General features: G+C 40.9%; 1 protein-coding gene across 1 annotated transcript in view; it reads right to left on the bottom strand.

Moving 5' to 3' along the window:
• BORCS5 (BLOC-1 related complex subunit 5) overlaps nucleotides 1-14586 on the bottom strand; it is a 73368-nt gene extending 58782 nt beyond the window's left edge. Inside the window, exons 1-2 of the mRNA XM_090275453.1 lie at nucleotides 14176-14586; nucleotides 12660-12803 (exon numbers count right to left, since the gene is read on the bottom strand). Of these exons, the coding sequence (XP_090131579.1) occupies nucleotides 12660-12803; nucleotides 14176-14233 (202 nt within the window). The 5' untranslated portion in view covers nucleotides 14234-14586. The remainder of the gene's footprint in view (nucleotides 1-12659; nucleotides 12804-14175) is intronic.
• Nucleotides 14587-20987: the final 6401 nt, after the last annotated feature.

Genomic DNA, 20987 nt, shown 5'->3' with positions numbered 1-20987 from the left:
CTTGGCTCATTACTTTCTTTACTTGTACCTGACCTCCCCTTTCATCTTTAAATACTCTTTCTTGAGGACACCTCTAATCCCTGACCCTAGCTCCCAAGAACTACTGATCCTCTGAAATCCCACAAAATTTAATGACTGTAGTGCTTATTTGGTACATAGATATTACCCTGAGCTGTAGACATATGGTTTTTGTAGATTCTTATCTCCCAACTGAGACTATCATAGCATATCTTTTTTTCCCTATGACATCTGGAATACTACCCCTAATGCATAATAACACATACTGGATACCTACCAAGTGTCAAACTTTATGCTAGGCTTTGAGAATTAGAGATGATTATGATACAATCCTACCTCTTGAGAAATTTTTGTTGTAGTATTTTTTTGAGTACAGTGATAGCCTGGAAATAGTTTTCAAAAATTTAGGTCACTGAAAGTTTCCTGTGGCAGTAAACTTTTCCCTTTTTTGTCCTGGTAAGCGCCAAAATAACTAATTATAGATTACTAATATGTCACAGAACATGTATATTTTCCAACTAGCTTGTGCCTGAAGCTGTGACCTGGTTTTATGAAAAATCCAGATGCTAGAGAGTAAACTTTAGCCAAAGGCCTTTGGCTACAATCTGTAGCATTTGCAAAGTTTACTAACTGTTTTAGTCTAGTGACATCTAGTGGCAAAAGTGTTAAAAACAGGGCTGCTATAAATTAAACTACATTAAAGGGAGGCCATCTTATGGGGAAAAAAGGCAAAATATGAATGAATTATGATATTTATTAGCATTAAAAATGTTTCACTGTCTCTTGGGCCTATATTACTGTTAACTCTTCTCAATGGGATTTATCATTTGCTTCCTTATCTTGTAGCTGGTACACCTTAACCTTGACATAAGATTTACTGAAATAAAAGATACTAATATTTTAACTATAAGTTAGAGAAAAGCCCCCAGTTAAAAAGACTGACTAGCCCTGGGTGGTATGGCTCAGTGGATTGAGTGCTGGTCTGTGAACCAAAGGGTTGCCAGTTCAATTCCCAGGGCCAGGTCCCTGGGTGTGTGAGAGGCAACCACACATTGATGTTTCTCTCCCTCTCTTTCTTCCTCACTTCCCTTCTCTCTAGAAATAAGTAAATAAAATATTTTTTTTTAAAAAGAAAGACTGAATAAAGAACACAGCTTTCCCCAATTATGATACGCCTGCTCCAACAATTTTGAAATTCAACACTGCATTGTTATTTAAATATATTTACTTACTAACCCTTTCATATGTGGATAAACTTGTTTAGAAATCTATTTAGAAACTTTTGTTAATGATTTTAATCAGCTCGATAAGGCAAATAATTATCTATTCAAACTCATTATTTTTTTTTAAGTATATTTTATTGATTATGTTGTTACAGTAGTCCCAATTTTTTTTCCTTCTGCTCCCCTCCATCCAGCACCACCCCTCCCTCCAGCAATCCCACCCCGCATAAGTTCATGTCCATGGGTCGTACATATAAGTTCCCCAGCTTCAACCTTTCCTATATTATTCTATTTTTAATTAATTAATTAATTTGGGGGGGACCCCCGCTCTGTAACAATTCCCTCCTCTCAGACTTAAGACCCTTTATAATCTTATAAAGGACAATAGGCAAAAGGTCTCGTGCTCCTCTAGTTGCTTCAAGCTGGATATGGTCGTCATCCTACCTATCCTTGGGTCCAGAAATCCCTAATAAGAGTGGGGGTGTGAAGGGGAGGGTGGTTTTCCCACATGAGGAAGGATCTTGCAGACTCCAGGTCAGTTGGCTGTCCCAGGGCAATGGCATGCTCGGTTTGACAAGCTGGCTTATGCCTCCTCTGCCACCTTGGATTTCTCCCAAACTCATTCTTTACAACATCATGTTGCATTTCACTGGATTTCAGTAAAATTCAATTTTGATAGAAAAAAAAAATTTAAACATTATGAAAACCTGTGACTTTTAAAGAGTCTTCCTCAAATAATGAATTGTCAATGAGTCCAAAATTTATTGTACAGTCATTCAATGTGAGTCAATTTTAATAATGGAGTTCATCCAAAAATAGTAAAACTCTAATAATACATTGAAAAGACTCTTTTGATAACCAGTTTTAAAAATATCTAAAGTCATTTAGTTAAATGATCTAACAGCTCTGTGATCTCAAGTAGAACACTCAAGTTCTAGCTCAGTTTTTTCCAAAGTGTGACCCATGGACCCATTTCAGAATCACCTGGAATGGTAGTTTAACATACAGATGCCTTAAACCTCAACGTACTGAATCATTCTGTCTCTGAGTTTTGGGCTCTATAATCAGCATTTAAAAAAGAAAAGCTCCGGGTGGTTTCTTATCTATAATGGAGTTGAAAATAATTACTATCAAGACCATGAATATAAATTCTTCTAAGTTGTTTTGGTTCTTTTTAGTTGATCTTTCCTGTCTCTCTTCAAATAAGTTGTTCTCTAAAGGGTTACACTTTATAGCAGTTATCATGCTGAAGTACAGTTTATCTGTTAACAAAAACACAGTTTCCCTCACTGGACTGTAAACTCCTCATGAGAAGAGAGAATGGTTTTTGTTTTTGTATCTCTAAGCCTAACAATGAACATGATTAAATGAATACATGAAATCATTTAAAATGAGCATATGGACTTTCACCTGCACCCAATTCCAAATACTACACAATTACCATCAATTTAATCTGTCCAATAATCAGTTAAAATTTGGGGACAGGGGAATGGAATTTTTTTTTAATTCTAGGAATACCTTTAAAACTCAGCTTTCCTAAACATTGCAGCCTCAAATATTAGTGTGTTTTAAAATAGAATAGCTTTTATATGCAGTTTACGGAAAAGTAGAATGCAGCCTTAGAATACAGTATTTCCAGGCTGTCATTTAGCAGAAACTGATAAACCAGAGCCATAAAAGAAAACATATACACCTATTTTTATTCTCACATTCCAGGAGTAATTGGCTAGCTCAGGCAGGAAATGGCGTTGCTTAGAAAGATATATCCCTGCTTGGTTGGGTAGTTCAGTTGGTTAGAGCGTCGTCCGGATTCACCAAGGTTGTGGGTTCAATCTCCCATCAGGGCACATACAAGAAGCAACCAATAAATGCATGAATAGATGGAACAACAAATCTATGCTTCTCTTTCTCTTTTTCTTTCTTTCTTTCTCCCTCCCTCCCTCTTTCTTTCTAAAATCAATTAAAAAAAATTTTTTTTAAGAAAAATATATCCTTGGGTACTAGTTAAAGTAAACCACATATATTTTGTTTAAAGTCATAATATAACACAAACTAAAAGCTTTTTTTAAAAAAGAGTAATCAATATATAAACTACCTGACAATTATTCTAGTAAGTTAATGCTTAATATGGCTTGAAATTAAAATCAGAATTTAACCTGCATACTTACTGGTACCTAGACTAAGAAAAGAAAATCAAAGCAGTATATCCCAGATATAATTTTGACAAGAATTTTCTAGCATCTTTTTAATTATATCTTTTTATTTATGTGGGAGACTCTTTAAACCATGAATACCCTCCCTAACCTTGTCTTCTCTAGGTGACTACCTCCTATTCATCCCGCAAAGCCCAGCTCAAATGTCACTTCTGCTGTGAAGCCTGCCCCCAAATCCCAGGTCAAATGAATGATTCTCATGTGTAGTCTTTTGGCACATGGCCGGGATTACTCAGACTATCTTATTATGAGTTATTAACCTGTCTGAATCACTCACAAAACCATAAGCTGCAACTGTGTCTTATATTCTTGGTATCTCCACTGCCTGGAATACTACCAGGCTTTTGGCAGATTTTTATCAATATACTGCAGAAATGAATGGTCAATTCAATAATCAAAGGTTGTTGGCATGAGGCTCTCAAGTAAAATGAAAAAAATGGTAATAAACAGAAAAGTATGATCAAAAAGCATTTTTTAGAGGATTTCTGCTTCTGTTCATTTCCCCAGACCAGAGAAGGATACCCATAAGAACTCAGCAGCCTGGGTTTGAAAGCTTGAAGAGTACAGAGTTTGGGGAGACTAGGGTGTCTAGAATTTATACAACAGAATTTGGGAGAGGAGGGAGCTCCACAGAGATCTTCACAGGACACCCTCAAACCTCTGGCTATATACTAAGCTGCAAATTTCTGAAGTGAGAATCCACAAGGTTGGAGAAAGAACTACAGGAAAGCAGTAGGCCAAACAATTTCTGAACTTCATACAGAGCTAAGAGCAGTGGACATTCCCACCACCCAGCGTGGAAAGGCCTCAGAATACATGGGGCAACAGTAAGCACACAGAAGGGTAGCGCCTTATCAGTGAGGTTGAATTAAACTAGACTAAAGGTGCCTGGATGAGCCCTAACAAAGCTTAAAAGCAAGCCTAGAAAGGGCCAAATTGATTACAAGTAACAACCTTATAGTAGAACAAAGTTCAATATTCGTTAAAGGAAGAAGCAAAATACAGCACCCAGAAACATAAAGTATTCCATGTTTGGCACACAATAAAAAATTACCAGGCCTAGCCAGGTGGCTCAGTTCACAGGAGCATTGGCGCGTACACCAAAAGGTGGCAGGTTCGATCCCTGGTCATGGCACATACCTAGGTTGCAGGTTGGGGAGGCAACCAATCGATGTTTCTCTTGGACATCTCTCTATCTCTCTCTCTTTCTCCCCTCCTTCCTCTCCTTCTCTCTCTCTCTCAAATCAATAAACATATTCTCGGATGAGGATTAGAAAAAAAAAATTCCAGGCATGCAAAGAAGCAGGAACATATGAGTTATAACAAGGAGAAAGTTCGTTCACTAAAAAACAGATCCAGAAATGATGGACTAGCACATAAGAAAGTTAAAAGTTATTATAAATATACTCTGTATGTTCCAAAAGCAAAGGAAAACATAAGCATGATAAGCAGAGGAATGAAAACCTTTTTTAAAAGGGGGCGGGCATCTAACCTGAAAAATACTATTATCTGAAATTAAGACTATATTGGATGGGATTAAGAGTAGCATAGATAAGACAGAAATGAAGACCACAGTACCTGGAAACATAGCAATAAAAATGATCCAAACTAAGACAGAAAAAAAGTGTTTTGTTTTTTTTGTTTCTTTTTTTTTTTATTTATTTAAAGGTGAGTCACCTGTGAGAAAATATCAAGGGGTCTATCATAGAAATTGGAGTCCCACAAAAAGGGAGAGGTGAGTGCAGAATATTGGAAGAAATAATGGCCAAACTATTGGATAAAAACTATAAACCTCTAAATCAAAGGACATATGGAGCACTTAGTGGGAATTCATCACTTTGAACATATATAGGTAAATATAGAAATAAACGTAGGTGCAAATGTGTGTGCATGTGTGTGTATTTCCTTGCTAAATGTAACAACAGGGCCTAGATGTGGTTTTACTACCATATCTACTGAAAAAAAAAAAAAAAAAAAAAAACTGAAGAAATGCCCGATTCTAGGGCTGAGGCCAGGGAAGAACAAAGTAAGTATGGGCTGTTATTGATATACTGTGCCAGAAAATAAAAACATGTTCAAAGAATAATGAGAATATGTCAAAAGAATAATGAGAATATGTCAAAAGAACATAGGAAGCTATACTGATGGTGCTTTGACTGGCTAAATTTAGAGCATTTTGAAAGTAAAGATAAATAATGACTGTAACAGATTATAACTCATTAAATAACATAGGAATTCACTATTCCACATTGGCTTAAATAAATAAATAAGTGGGGAGCAGACAAAGGTCCTCCTTACAGTAAAATCCAACCAATAATATTAATTTAGAAGGAATGACGAAGTTAGAAAATCACTATTTGGCAACCATCACTGTATAATTAATTCAAGCAAAAAACATCAATAGATATTATAGCCAGTGGAAAAAAAGTGTGTTGAAAATGAGATCTCACAGTGTCTCACAATATCTCCTCAAACACTTGGTAATTACAAGAAGAAAAAGAAGAAAAATAAAACTTTATCTTGAAAAGGGGCAAAAACTGACATTTTCAGATAAATAAAAACAAAAAAACTTTTGCTTCTAGCTGACCTGACATGCAAGAAATGCTATAAGAAGTTCTTCAGATTAAAAATAAATAATATCAAATCAAAATTTGAATCAATAGGAAGGGATTAAGAATTCCAGAAATGATAAATATGTGGGTAGACATAACATTCAATATGCAGCTTTTCCTTCTCTTAATTTCTTTAAAAGATTTATGATTGCTTAAAACAAATATATTTAACTCCACTATAGGATTTCTAACACATGGAGATACATAATTTATGACAACTAGCACAAAGAAGTGGAGGTGAATGGAACCATACTATTGAAAGGTTCTTACATTTTATGTGAAGTGGTACAATATTAACTCTGTCTGAACTATTATATGTTAAGGATATACTATTGTAATTCCTAGAGCAACCCCTTAAATATAATGCAAAGGTGTACAACTAAGAAATATAATAGAATTAAAACAAAATACTAAAAAATATTCAACTGATCCAAAAATCAGGAAAGAAGCATGAGAGAAACCAAAAAAGCAGGCAGTACAAATAGAAAATGAAGAACAAAAAGGCAGACCTGTATCCAACTGTATCATTTTATACCCCAATTAAAAGGCAGACTGTCAGCCTAGTTAGAAAAGCAAAACCCAATTATACTGTCTACAAGAGATACACTTTAAACATAAAGATACAAATAGGTTAAAAATAAATAAAAGAATGGAAAAAGATATACTATGCAAATAGTTAAGAGTAAGAAAGCTGGAATGGCTATCTTAAGACAAAACAGACTTCAAGATAGGCGATAATAGCATAGATAGAAGGAATTTCATAATGATAAAAGGATCAACATAATAATCATTAATGGGTATGTACCTAGTACCTAATAACAGACTTCCAAATCACAGACAGAATAAAAGGAATACACAAATTCACAATCATAGCTTGAAATTTCAACACCTCTTTCAGTAAGTTATAGAATTTAAAATAATACCATTAACCACACCTTGACTTACAACATTTACACCCAACGACACATTCTTTTCAAGTGTATCTGAATGTGTGGTATTCACCTAATAAAAATAAGATTCTGTAAATGTCTGTTACCTAAATACATACATAGGTGGAAGGGGGGGCATGCTGATGTAAGTAACAACACTGGGCTGTATTGTCTAGTTCATAGTTGAATAAATGGACGAGAAGCTGAAGCTGATGCTATAGACTTAGAATCACCTAGGCCAGCAATTTTCAACCCTTCTTCATCTCAAGGCACATATAAACTAATTACTAAAATTCTGTGGCACACCAAAAAATATATTTTTTACTGATCTGACAAAAAAAAAAAAAGGTATAATTTTGACTCATTCACATCAGACAGCTATTGTTGTATTGGCTGTTGTCATGTTTTTATTTGACGATATAAAGGAAAAGAGGTCAGTCAGTGCCCCTGACTAAAGTCAGGTATTGCATGTTTTAAAAATTCTCATGGCGCCCCAGCATGCCACAGCACACTGTTGAAAATTGCTGATGTAGATGTCTGTATTTCAAAATCCTTCAAGTTCACTCAGCTAGATGCTAGAGAGGAGGCATGTACAGAGGCGAAGTCCCAGCAAATGAAGGAAAAAGTTAAAGAAAGAAGCACTAAGTTTCAGAGAAAGGCACAGACACCTTCTCTGGGATCTGACACAAAGAAACAAAAAGGGGGCAGGCACAGGGATTTACTGGGGTGAGGAACCGGCTTTAGGCTTCACCTCCTTGGGCGGTTTAAAGGACCATTCCCTGGGGTCCCCCACTCTTCTGGGTAAGGCTCACTTTGTTGCTTAAGAACAGCCTTGTTTAAAAGGTTAAAACTGAGGAGCTATTACACATACAAATCAGCCTGCAAGATAATCAGGAATAAGTTAATTAACTTTTCAAATATGGTGTTTAGGGGAAAATCTACTCTTAGGATCAACCTGGGCTTAGAGTCACCTTCAGAAAAGACTGTGCTCTGCTTTAGATCCATTCTCTGGGCCCCTCCTCTGACACCCCATCTTCCAATGCCCAGATAAGGGCTGACAGCTGAAAAAGACAGGTGTCTGATAAATGCCAAGACTTTCTACCTTCACATTATTCATCTGGCTAACAGATAAGTGGGTGAGAAAGATGTGAAGAAACTGGTCCCTGGAAACCTAGCTTCCTCGTGTTCTCTGGGGCGCCCTTTTCCATCATCCTTCTAACCAGCTTCAACCTCAAGCATAAATTCTCAATGTTCCATGGGATCTGAGTCTTCACTGCTGTTTCATCAGATTTTGATTCACCAAGAAAAGCCCTTAGCTCTTTTTAATTGTCAAAATCTCCTTCACATATATCATGTTCTTCACAATCAAACACAAAACTCCCAACAAAGTTATTTAGTATCATTGAAGCAACTACTGTACACGTTTGACCTTCCCTGTTCAAGCACAGTCTCTTCTTTAAGCAGCAAGATAATCTTATGTTGTACCCAGGGTCAACAACAAAAATTATAGGTCAGTTGCAAAGAATGTCATGTGTGTGTGCATGCATGTGTGTATGCATGCATATATACACATATTCACCAGCACCAGAAGTAAACAGAAGTTACTTTTGTAACTTATGTATATATCATCGTCATCATCATCGGCAGCCGTCCGTCTCGAGAGACGATGGTGTAGCTTCTTAAGAGTCTATCTGCACCGCCGAGAATGGCTGTGCAGTCCGACTCGGGAGTGACACGGTATCTGTCTCCTCCCGTGTTGAATCGACATCTTGCAAGCTACAGAGCCTGGGCAGGGTGATATGGAGGGTCTGCTGTTGCCCATGCAGCAGACCCCCCCTCTCTTCGTCTAATATACACATATGCATGCATGTATATATATTCAGCACCAGAAGTAAACAGAAGTTACTTTTGTAACTTATGTATATATCATCGTCATCATCATCGGCAGCCGTCCGTCTCGAGAGACGATGGTGTAGCTTCTTAAGAGTCTATCTGCACCGCCGAGAATGGTTGTGCAGTCCGACTCGGGAGTGACACGGTATCTGTCTCCTCCTGTGTTGAATCGACATCTTGCAAGCTACAGAGCCTGGGCAGGGTGATATGGAGGGTCTGCTGTTGCCCATGCAGCAGACCCCCCCTCTCTTCGCAGCTGAAGGGTCCAAGGGAAAGACGGAGTCAATACAGCTTGGCTTCAGGTGCGCCGCAGGAGTTGCCGGTGTTGACTACAACGTCAAACCGCCTTAGGGACTCCGGCTCCGGATTTTCTGTCGGGGTTTACTCCCTTAGCCTTTCCCCTGAAGAGGTATGCCGCAAGGCAGCGGAGGTTTTTTGGAGTCAGAGTTTTCCTTCTCTGATGTGCCCTGACTGGAAGATCGAACCAGCGACACTTAGCTCGCAGGCTGACGCTCAATCCACTGAGCCAAACCAGTCAGGGACATATGTATATATATATATTAAAAAAATACATCAATATTGGATTTATCTTGTGAACATTTCATTTCTATAGAACAACATAAAATAATGAGATTCATTAAAGAATATGAGTGGTTACGTTTTAACTAAGAAATCTGTAAAGCTTGTTTAATCCCTGGGAATCTAATTTGCATTAAATGTACACTTTGACTTTGTGTTCTGTCATGACCGTTTATTGCTACTTTCTAATTTTTTAATTTAGTTTTATACTAAATGCTTTACATTTTAAAATAAATTGGTAATTCAGACACTGTTATGAGAAACAGAAATTCTTCTGACTTAAAAAAACAAAACAAAAAGAGGAACAGATATTTGGCATTAGTATGGAGCATAAATTATACTCTGGTATATTTATCCAAAAGGGTTAAGACCAAAGAAAGAATCTGCTTGCTTATTAAAAATGCAAACATTACCTCAGTTATACAAATGGCCCCAAACTCTCCAGCCCACGGCCTCTGCAGATCACCCACCAGCATTAGCATTACATCATATGACATTATGGAACAATAGTGAACTCTGTGTAATACTTGAATATATTGTTTTGGAAGAATAAACTGTCATTAACTGGAATAAAAGCTTTCTGAAATCGAACCTGGGGGGTAGAGCCCTCACTGTGTGGTTCTTTTACTACTTGGAGAAATAGCCTCATCCTGAAAGCAGTGAAGAGGGAAGAAAGATTAGTGTATAAAGGCAACGGTGATGAGTGGCCCCAGCAGCCGCCCAGCAGGCAGGCGGCAGGGCTTTAAATTACCAGGCAATGCAGGAGGCGCAGCCCAATCACTCTATTTCCTGTAACAGCCGTGACCTGAACAAAGGGCTTTGCTAGAATTGGAAGTTGAGTCTTATTCTGTGTACAAAATTGTTAAACTGATGTCCTGGTGTCATCAGAAGATGGGCTATCACTTACAGCCATGTGACTTTAGGCTCTGAATTTAAACTCTGAGCACCAATGTTTTAATCTATGAAATGGAAAGAATAATAGCTATTGTGCAGAGGTTTGGTGGTGGTGGTTGGGGGGCGTGGAATTAGCTACTATAATTATCATAATTATATTATTTTCACCCAACTGTCCCCTTTGCCTAGCTTTTCTAATCACTGTCCAAGATGTTTCTACTTCACAGTGAAACATGAGCATCAACTTATACGCTCACTCGCTTTGTTTGTTTGTTTGTTTGTTTGTTTGTTTCCTGCAGTCTGGCCATTGTCACATGTTGCTATTTCATTTTCATGCCACTCTTATCAAGTGATTTCTCTGTTTTCTGAATTCGGGATCACCTCTTAATTGCAACCTGCTACTCACCAGCTTTCTTCTCTCCTGTCCCTATTCTCAATGTTCTCAGAACCAAAATTCAAGGTCAAAAAACAAAACCAGAGCCACACAGCTAGTTGGTGGCCAAGTACCAATTAAAACCTAGGTATCAATGCAACCAAGTCTAGCTGCACTGAATTAATGTCACCACATTAATTATTCACTTTCAGGGTTCCCAGTGATCGCTTTAAATGTGAGGTTAGCTTCCCTTAACACCAAGCCTTTTCCTAGATGTTTCCCCTACTGGTCAATCTATTATCATAAAATACGAATTATTTCAAATGCTTAAAAAGAAACAATCTCAGAAAATGATTATACATATCTCAATGTTCCGGGGGGGGAGTTTTTGTTGTTTTTTTGTTTTTCATATTTCCTTAAAGTAGGGATGAAAAATTGGTCACAGAAGGCCTCACCCAAAAGTAAAAGATATGGGGAGGAGAAAGGTTGCAGATAACAGGAAACAGAGCCAGGAAAATTCTGACTGTGTGCAGTACGGCACTGAATTCCAGAAGGGATGGCGTGGAGAATACCAGTCCATCTCTCAGTTTCTAAAGCTAAAGGCTATGTCTTTTAATTTTATTGTACAAGGATATGTGAAGATGGAACTGTCATTAATGTTGGCTCCTTTGGAGAACCACATCATTCTTCAAAAATCATGAAAACTAGTAAGGAGAGAGGTAACAGGATGCAATGTGGTGTTTTATGTAAGAGCCAGAAGAGTTTTTTACCAAAGTCTAACTGTAAGGACTGTGGGGACCAGACTGAAAGCTTGTATTGCCTCATCAGTAAAGCTGATTAAGTGTTAGGAAGAATGGATTGATATATGGATCATGTATAAAGTACCATTTATACACACACACACACACACACTCACACACACATACATACATATATATTAAGTACAATGTGGACTAATGTAACTATTATAGAATTTAGCATCAGGGATGAAAGTTCAAGTTCAACCTCTATCAGCCAGCTATCTACCTGATCTAGCACAAATCATTCAAACATATTTAATGATATAAGAATTAAAGGAATGACATGTGTATGGCGGGGCCTTTAAAACAGATATATAAATGTAAGATGATTTATATTACTGTACATTGTACCAGGTTAATAAACCAGAACATTATGTTCATTTATGAATCCTAATCTTTTGGGGGAGAGGGAGACAGAAAGAGAGATTCTTATAGTAGAAACCCCACTCTATTAATAGAAAATCATCACCACTACTTAATGGAGATATGGAAATAATAAAATATACTTACTAATATAAATTAAAATTATTCAATAATAAAATTCATATTAAAAGGTAACTACCTCAATATACACTAATCAGCAGGACTGATGGCTTGTATGCACTCTCTCCTCCCAATATACACATTCTCCTCTCATAAAATTAAAAGTGTATCAGTGGTCGTGGAGATTTCTTCTATGGATCTGAACTAGTCAACCCATAGTCTGGACCACAAATAAGAATAAAAATCTTTCTGTGGAAATATAACAGGTGAGGGCCAAGTCCAACATCATTCATTCATTCATTTATTCAGATCCTACTTTACACCAAACTCTAGTTCAAGTGCTGAAGATTCAACACTTGGAACCAAATGCCAACAAGGAGCACACATTCTATTGTAGCAGAAAAATACAGAGAGTAGCCAAATAAACTATGCAGTAGGTCAATGATGATTAAGTGCAACAGAGAAAAACAGGCAGGGAAAACGGCTGCAATTTTAAATAGGGAAGTCATGGAAGGCTTCACAGAGAAGATGCCATTTAAACAAAGGCCTAAAGGAGATGAGGCACACAGATGTCTGGGGAGAGTAGTGGGGCTATGCAAACCTTTCCAGCAAGTCCAGATAAGTCAAAATGCAAGCCCTTACCTTTCAAAAGGGGTTGGAAAGTTGGAATCTCTTGCAACTTGATGACATCAGGATCATTGCTGACGTTCCGTGAGGCCTGGGAGCCCTGAGCTACCACAACAATATCATCCATCTTGGCTCTATGCTTAGCTGGAGAAGGAGTCACTGAAAATAGAGTTATTTTATTTAGCCACCTCTGTTTCATCAAAGCTGTTTCACTGTAAGTCATTAAAAAAAATATTTAATGGGGGCTTGGGTAAGGGAAATGAATCAGGGAGGACCTCTATTTTCTATAGTAGTTTTAAAAATTCAAACATTACAGGAATATAGATGAAACTGTTTTTGCAAATTAAAATATTTTATTATTCAGCACACAAAAGAATAGGCAGATTGTGTTTTTAGTTTTTAACTCTTCAATCTTCTTTGTCTGTCCCTATTTTACCAATAAGGAAATAAGGGTACAAAATTTGGCTGTGACTTGCCCAAGGTCAACAGTACTAGAAACAGGTTAGGAAAGGAATTGGAGGTCTACAGGTTGTTGGTATACATGACCCATCCCTGTGACACTGCAGTTGCAAAGCTGTCTAGCCACCCATCACAGCAAAACAAGTAGGTTTAACAGGTCCTACTCATGGAAAAAAAAAAATCCTAGATAATGGGTGTATTCCTGAGGCACCAGCTCCTCACCCTTAAAGTTACAGGCGTTAGTCTGAGAAGGTCAAAAATAATCAGTGGGTCCCTTCTAAGCTGAGGCAAAATTCAGCAACTTGAAGGACTGTTAGAGAGGCAGGTCAATTTCAGGTCTGTTATGAAACTGTAATCTACTTGGAAGGAAGTGATTCAAACTGTCAAGGTCTTCCTAGCCCAAGACATCCTTCTCTCCCCAGATATTTTCCTGGTTGGGGCCAGAATACACTTTTTAAAAGTATTTTACCCTCCATAAGGTCGTATCTGTAAGCTCATCATAGCCTCTCAAAGGTTGAGCCAGGGATGCCACAGAACTGCCCCGCCTCCTAGAGGCTGGAGTCTCCTATGGCATGGCATTCACTCTTCCAGAATCTCTACTAGTTTTATTGCTTTTTAAGAAATGTATCTTGGTAATTTACGTAACGTACCGAAGGGTTAAGACTACACCTGTCACACATCCCTTCTGAAAAGTAACCTGTTCTTAGAGGTCCTGTCTACGGTCCATCCACTGTGAGAACCAAGTCTCACTATATCAGTCTGAGTACTAAAGCCAATAATCAATCAGGTCATCTTTTAAACAGGTTGTAGCTAGGAGAAACAGCTGTTTTGAAAATAAGTAATGGATATGGGCGCCTATGCGTGGTTTGGCTAGCAGTCACAAGCACTTATTTCCATCAGGGGGATTCAAGGCTAGGCGGGGTTTGTTTGTTTTTAATAAATCAAAAAGCACGGGGAGGGCTTTCTGTGCGTTCCCGTCCGCGGGTTCCAGACCCACTAAGCTGGGAGGCAGTACGCACGCTCTGCAAGCCGACAAAGCTGGCTGGAGGGAGGTGGAAGTTAGAGCACCGACCTGAGGAGTTCAGATCGTTGGGTCGGCTCTCGGCCTCGGAACTCTGCTCACTGCCCATGGTGCCGGCAGCGATGGCAGCGGAAGAATGGTGGGACCGGCGCTCACCGTTCGGCGGCGGAGCGACAGGGCAGGGACAGGGACCTGGACGGGAATGCTACGAGTCTGGGCGCCGCAGCGGGGCCGCTGTATGCAGAAGGCGCGCTCAGCCCAGGAAGGGGCGCTGGGGATGGGGAATGGAGAGCCCCTATTTTGAGGAACAGACGCGCAAGGCGTAGGGGCCCGGCTGCACGATGCTCGGCTGCCTTCCTTAACAGAATCCTAAGGAGAGAAAAGTGGAGAACGCCCGAGTTCGGCCGCGCCTTCCACCGGCGGGCGGCGCAGCTTTCACTCACTCGCCTACGCGCCGCCGGCTGGCTCCTTCCGGGACGCGGATTGGCTGCGCCAGCTGCGCGCGGCCGTCAGTTCCGGGTTAGAGGGCCACCTCCCCTCGCCTCAGCATTGGCCGAGAGACTTGCACAGGAAACTAAGGCAACGCCCATTTAAAGGGCCCAACCGCCTGAAAACCAGATCAGCCCCGAAGGGTGAACTTTTTCCTTTTGTAGTGATGCATCACCTTTAAGCATCATCCACACATTAGGCACTGTATCCCTATCGTTAGAACTTTACAAAATAGATGTTTTTTTAAACTATGTTTTACAGATAAAGAGAGGTGCTAGGTATATTTGGGATCCAAATCCACAATTGTCTGGATACAAGACTCCTATTTCAGGTCCAAAAACTGGGAGTGTGGCAGTGGACAACCGTACAAAAAATTCTAAATGGTGAAAGAAGGAGCTCCAAATTGGTGTGTGTGCATCTTCAAAGGAAAGTGGATGCCGCCACAGTCTAGGCACTTTCTGGGGACCTTGACAATTATCAGCAAGCTGCCATTCTGAAACAAGCAAAGGCGAAAAAGGAACACAGGCCATGCAAAACGGAAACAGCCGATTTGAACAGGTCAAGGACCTGACCTAGCGATGCAATGCCATCAAGGAGTTGGGAGGGCCTGAAATTCTGAACTTTGCAACTCATTTTGTATTGTTTGCTTCAAGAAATTTCAAGCAAATGCCCAGAAATTTTATATACGTAAATATAATCTCAGGAGGAGTGCCAAATTCACTAACTGACTGTGTCCCTTCTATATCACAGACATTTCCCCTACTTTATCTTATTTAATTTTCACAACTGAAGCCCATAAACAGGTAGCTTCCTCATGGTCACCAGGCAGAATTTAGTACTGTCTGATTTCAAGCCTCAGGCTCTTTCTTCTACTCAGCATTACAATACTGTGTGTGGGGGGGGCGGGGGGAGTACAGATGAATGCAAGCTGAATATTCTGCGAGGTTATGAAGATAGAACTAAAAACTACCTGAGAGATCAGAGTAAGGTCCTAGGGGGTGGTGTTTGGCTAGCCTTGAGGTTTACACAAACCACCAGTTTGATGGGACTGGGAAGGGCCCACTAAGCAATGTGACTGTATTTTCCTGGAGAGCCCTTTTCTTCCCTGCCCTATCTGCCTTCATTTGGGGCGAGTGAAAGAGGAGGTAAAAGGGGGGAGAAAAACTCACATCCTGGTTCTTATATTCCACATCAAAGCATATTTATCCTGTGCTCCATATTCTACTCCATGCTGATTTGATGACATTTTTCATGCTTCCCTGTAGATGAATATTTCATTCTAAAAGGGATATTATATTCAATCCATCAACTGACGAATAGGTAAATATATTATCCCACTCTCTACTGATCTGCAAGGTCTCTGGTTGAGAAACAACTGATAGACAGCCTTATGAAAGTTCCTTGTTATGAGAAAAAAAATTTTTTTCTTGCTCCTTTTAAAATTCTCTCTTTGTTGTCCTGGCTGGTGTGGGTCAGTGGACTGAGCACCGGCCTGTGAACCAAAGGCTCACAGGTTTGATTCCCAGTCAGGACACATGCCTGGGTTGCAACTGGGTTTCATTCCCAGTTGGGGCGTGTGAGAGGCAACCACACAGTGATGTTTTTCTCCCTCCCTTCCTCTCTCTTTAAAAATAAATAATTAAAATCTTTGAAAAAAAAAAACCTCACTTTGTCTTTAATTTTATACAGTTTTGTTATAATTTGTCTTGGTGAAGAATCTTTGGCATTGAAATTTTGAGGTGATCTATTAGCTTTATAAACTTGAATATCCAGATCTCTCCTCAGAACTTTAGGAAGTTCTCAGTCATTATTTCTTTAAGTGAGCTTTCTACCCCATCTCCCTCTCCTTTCCTTCTGGGACTCCAGTGGTGTCCCATTATGTCCCATTATGCTTTCTCATTCTCTTTTCTCTTTGTTCCTCTGATTGGGTAATTTTAATTGATCAGTCTTCTAGCTCACTGATTTTTTTTCTGCTCAGTCAAGTCTGCTGTTGAAGCCCTCTGTTGAATTCTTCAGTTCAATCAGTGTATTCTGCTTCAAAATTATTTTTGACTCTTTCTTATGCTTTTTATCTCTGTTGAATTTCTCATCTTATTCTTGTATTGGTTTACTGATATCACTAAATTATTTATCTGTTTTTGTTGCTGGTGGACAAGCCTGTACCTTCAGCCCACCCCTTCTCAACAAGCCGAGCTGAGGGGCCTGATGCTAGGCAGACTGTGACAAGCTGCAGGAAGGCGGGGGTGCCCCTCTGTGGGTGGTGCAACTGTCCTGCTCCGAGGGGGCAGGAATCCTGGAGGACGCCACAGTGGCAGGGCACTACCTCCCCAAGTGGGAGCGGTGGTTGGGCCTGTCCAAACCAGAGCATTTGCTCGAAGTTAGTGGAGCTGCCTGGGTGAGGCCCAGAGAGCAGGGAAGCCAGGAAGCCTCAGGACCCAGCAGAGAAGGGGAGTCTCCCTCCACTGGCAGGATGGCGGCAGTGGGAGGTTCTTTTTTAAGATTTTATTTATTTATTTTATATTAGAGAGGGGGGAAGGGAATGAGAAAGAGTGGGAGAGAAATACCAATGCGTGAGAGTAACATCAATCTGTTGCCTCTTGCATGTGGCCCCCAGTGGGGACCTGGCCCACAACCCAGGCATGCTCCTTGACTGGGAGTTGAACCAGCAATCCTTCACTTTGTGGGAGGATGCTCAACCAACTGAGTCACACCAGTCAGGGCAGGGGGAGGTCCTTACACTGAGTGCGCTGAAAGCTGGAAATGTGAATGGATGGCCCAAGTGCACACAGAAAGCTAGAAAGATGAATGGATAGGGCTGCTAGCAGTCCAAAAGCTCAAAAGGTAATTGGGTAATGGAAAAGCCCTTGCACTCACCCTTCTGGTACCAGACTGGGGGTGGAATGGCAGCAGCAGGAGGTGCTGGACCAAAGAGGCCTGTCATTGTAGCCTGGAGAAAGAAGGGATTGGTTGGGAGGTAGATGCACCAAAAGCCTGTGAAAGTTTAGGAAGTTAATTGGTCTCTCTGAGAAAGCACCTGGCCCAGGTCACACCCAAAATGGATATAGCCCCAGGGGAGCAAAGACACTCTCCTTCTTGCTCCTTGCATGCTGCTTGGGACCAGCTCTGCTCTCCTGCTCATTGCTCACTGCTTGGGACCTGCTCTCTCTTGCTCATCCCTCACTTAGCAGTCACATGGCCCATGGCCTCCAAGAGGGTGTCTCCCTCTCTCTCACCCGCACATTCTCTCTCTCTCTCTCTCTCTCTCTCTTTCTCTCTCTCTCTCCTCATTAAGCATTTCCTGGTGTGTTTGCTTGATCACTCATTTGGGACACAAGACCTTCTGACCTAGCAGCCACATGGCCATGGCTGCTGCACTGCCTTCACACACAGCCTCCAGGAGGGAACCTGAAGCTGGACAGCAGCTGAGGACAAGCTAAGATACTTGGATGATTGCTTAGTAGCCACCTCGGGCCCCACAGGATGGTACTTTAAAATGGAGCGGTAACTCTGGGCACTGTCTTTTGTTCTGGTCTTGCTGAGGACAGCTGGGGTTTTTTCTGGGTTTTGCGGAGGAGATGAGCTTTGAGACGGGGAGTCCCCCATTCTTCAAGATGGTGCAGCATCTGAATAAAATCTTTTCCTCTTGCGTCAGCACCCGCCTCATGAGTTTGGCTTTCGTGGTGACAGGCATCCAAACCCCCATTTTTCTTTGTTCAGTAATGTGTGCTCTTGTACCTCTCTGAGCATCTTTGGAACATTTATTTTGATTTCTTTGCCAGGCAATTCCTGGATCTCCATTTCTTTAGGGCCAGGTACTGGAAGTTTACTGTATTCCTTTAGTGGAAAAGAAACACATTTCCCTGATTCTTCATGATCCCTGTGGCCTTGTGTAGGTGTCTAAGCACTTGAAGAAATAGTCATCTTCTCCAGACTTTATGGACTGACTTCAGTAAGGGAAAATTTTCACCTGCAGGTGGAGGCACAATAGAGCATGCTGTGTCCCCAGTGGTACAGGGCACCAAGTGCAGGAACAAGTGGTGGCACAGGGTATAGGGGAGCATGATGGCTTTTTGGCTCAGGCCACAGGAGGCCACAGAATCAACAACTCTGTGGGCCTTGGCAAAAACTGCAGGGTATTTTCAAGGGCTGGAAAGGCTATTGGAGTCTTAAGTGGCACCTCCAGTTTCAGTGGCTAGGGACCAGGGCAGGTAGCCATGGTGGCCAAAGCCAATGGTATTCATACACCACTTTGCAGAGGGCCAGCAGTACATGTCTCTGTAGAAGGAGGGGCAGGTTGCAGACACACAGTAGTGGAAGGGTCCAGGGAACGCAGCAAGGTTTAGTGCCAACTATATGCTCACTGGCAGGTGTAGGGTCTCTATTTGTTGGTGTGCACTACCCTGGCTGCTGGGTCTTGCCAAGGGCAAAGTGGAGGCCAGGGACAGGTGTCTCTCCAGAGGAATGCAGGTGCACTGTTGGAGGGGCTAGCTGCAGGTGAGTGCAGTGGTACAGGCCAGTGGTAGAAAGCCAGATCCAGGCCCACAAGCAGCTGTGTATATGTATGTATGTGTGTGTCGGGATTGGGGAGGGAGTGGTTATCGGTATGCTGTCTGGTGGCTGCACAGTATCCCCAGGTGTACACACTACAGTGGAGGTCACTGATGGGTGACAAGCCTGCAGTATGCAAATGCCCTGCTGGAGGAGCTAGCCTAAAGTGTGTACACAGCAGTGGAGGTCAACTGCAGCCACGGAAGCCTGCACTGGTTGCCACTGTGGTTCTGGGTGTTGGAGCAGGGGAGAAAGCAGGGAAGGAATGAGGCATCAGTCGGCAGCAAATAGAAATACCTGTGCAGTGAAAGCTGTTAAATCTCCAGGACGTTTATGGCACCTGTGCGAGCCATTGGTTTCTTCAGTGGGGCAATATGCTGGGTTTGTCTGCAGAGCAGATCATCAGGCACCTCAATCATTCCTGCTATGTGGCTGCCATTGTAGCCCTTGATTTTCGTCTTTATTCCAAGCCATGTGTATATGCCTCAGCTTTGCCAGTCTGAGTGAGCTGCCCCAAAAGGCTGGTGCCTCACCCAGCTCTTCCTATCTCAGCGATGGGAACTCTCTCCAGCTGGGAAGTTCCCTCTTATTATTAAGCAGTGCTGGCTTTGGAAGTGGGATGATGCAGACAAAATGAAGCTGTCTTCCTTCTCTTCTTGTGCTGTTATTCTCAGGGTCTTTGTTCTACTGAGTTGCTCCAGTTTCTTAAGTGCACTCCAGAGCTCCCCCAGAACTGTGTTTGTTCATGAGTAGCTTTCTAATTGTTGATCTTTGTGGGAGGACAGAGGCTGAGGACTCCTATGCTACTCTTGGGTTTTTGTTTTTGATAAATGGATAAATAGAATATGTCATATCCATATAATAGAGTATTATTTGCCCCCTCTAAAGAAACGAAGTACTAATATATGCTACAACGTGTTACAACATGCAATGTGGAAAAAAGTCCATCACAAAAGATTGCATATTGTAGATTGCATTTACATGAAACATCCAGAAGAAGCACTATAGGGACAGAAATAGATGAGCGATTACTTAAGGCTGAAGAGGAAGAGGGTGGAGGAGAAATGGGGAGTGATTATTAATGAGTATACTTGATTACACAACTAATAAGTGATAAAACCAAGATTCAAATGGTTTTTCTTGGTTTTATTTATTTTTAGAGAGAGGGCAAGGGAGGGATAAAGAGAGGGAGAGAAACATCTATGTGAGAGAGAAACATTGATCTGTTGCTTCTCGCAAGCCCCTGACCTGGGAAAATCTGTACTTTCCCTAAAATTTCCTTGTGAACCTAAAACTGTTCTAAAAATACTCTTTAAAAATAAATGGTTGAACTTATGCACCTTCTCCCAGAAGTCCACATTAGATGCCCCTCTTCTGAGCTTCCTTAGTTAACATCTTCTATCATGACATTTATTCCTTATACAAGCATTGATTTATATTCATCTCCCTCACTGCTCTTTAAGCATCTTGAAGGTAGATTCTGTGTCTTATTGGTCTTTAAATTCCCCTGCAGGTGCTTAATACATGTTTTCTGGGTAAAACATTTTTTAAAAATGTGCCTTCACAGAAATGGGACTCAGACTCAGGAGAAGAGGATCAATAATCTCTTTAGGCAGTGAGGAGACAATGAATATAATTTCTAATTTAAAAACCTAGTTCATCTTGGGATTGACTTTCAAAGGTAATAAAAACCCACGAGAAAAAAGGCCTGGTACCTTGGTTGGTTGTGCAGTCCATGGCAATCTTTCCAGGGAAGGAATGAAGGTTGCCTTCCTGAAAGATGGCTAGAAGGGACCTAAAGGCACAATGGGAAACCCAAAGGACTT

Source organism: Furipterus horrens, unplaced genomic scaffold (genome assembly GCF_987537825.1).
Source record: "Furipterus horrens unplaced genomic scaffold, mFurHor1.1.pri manual_scaffold_4, whole genome shotgun sequence".
NCBI classification, from domain to species: domain Eukaryota; kingdom Metazoa; phylum Chordata; class Mammalia; order Chiroptera; family Furipteridae; genus Furipterus; species Furipterus horrens.
Note: the sequence above shows the minus strand (reverse complement) of the source record. Positions and strands in the feature narration are given on the sequence as shown.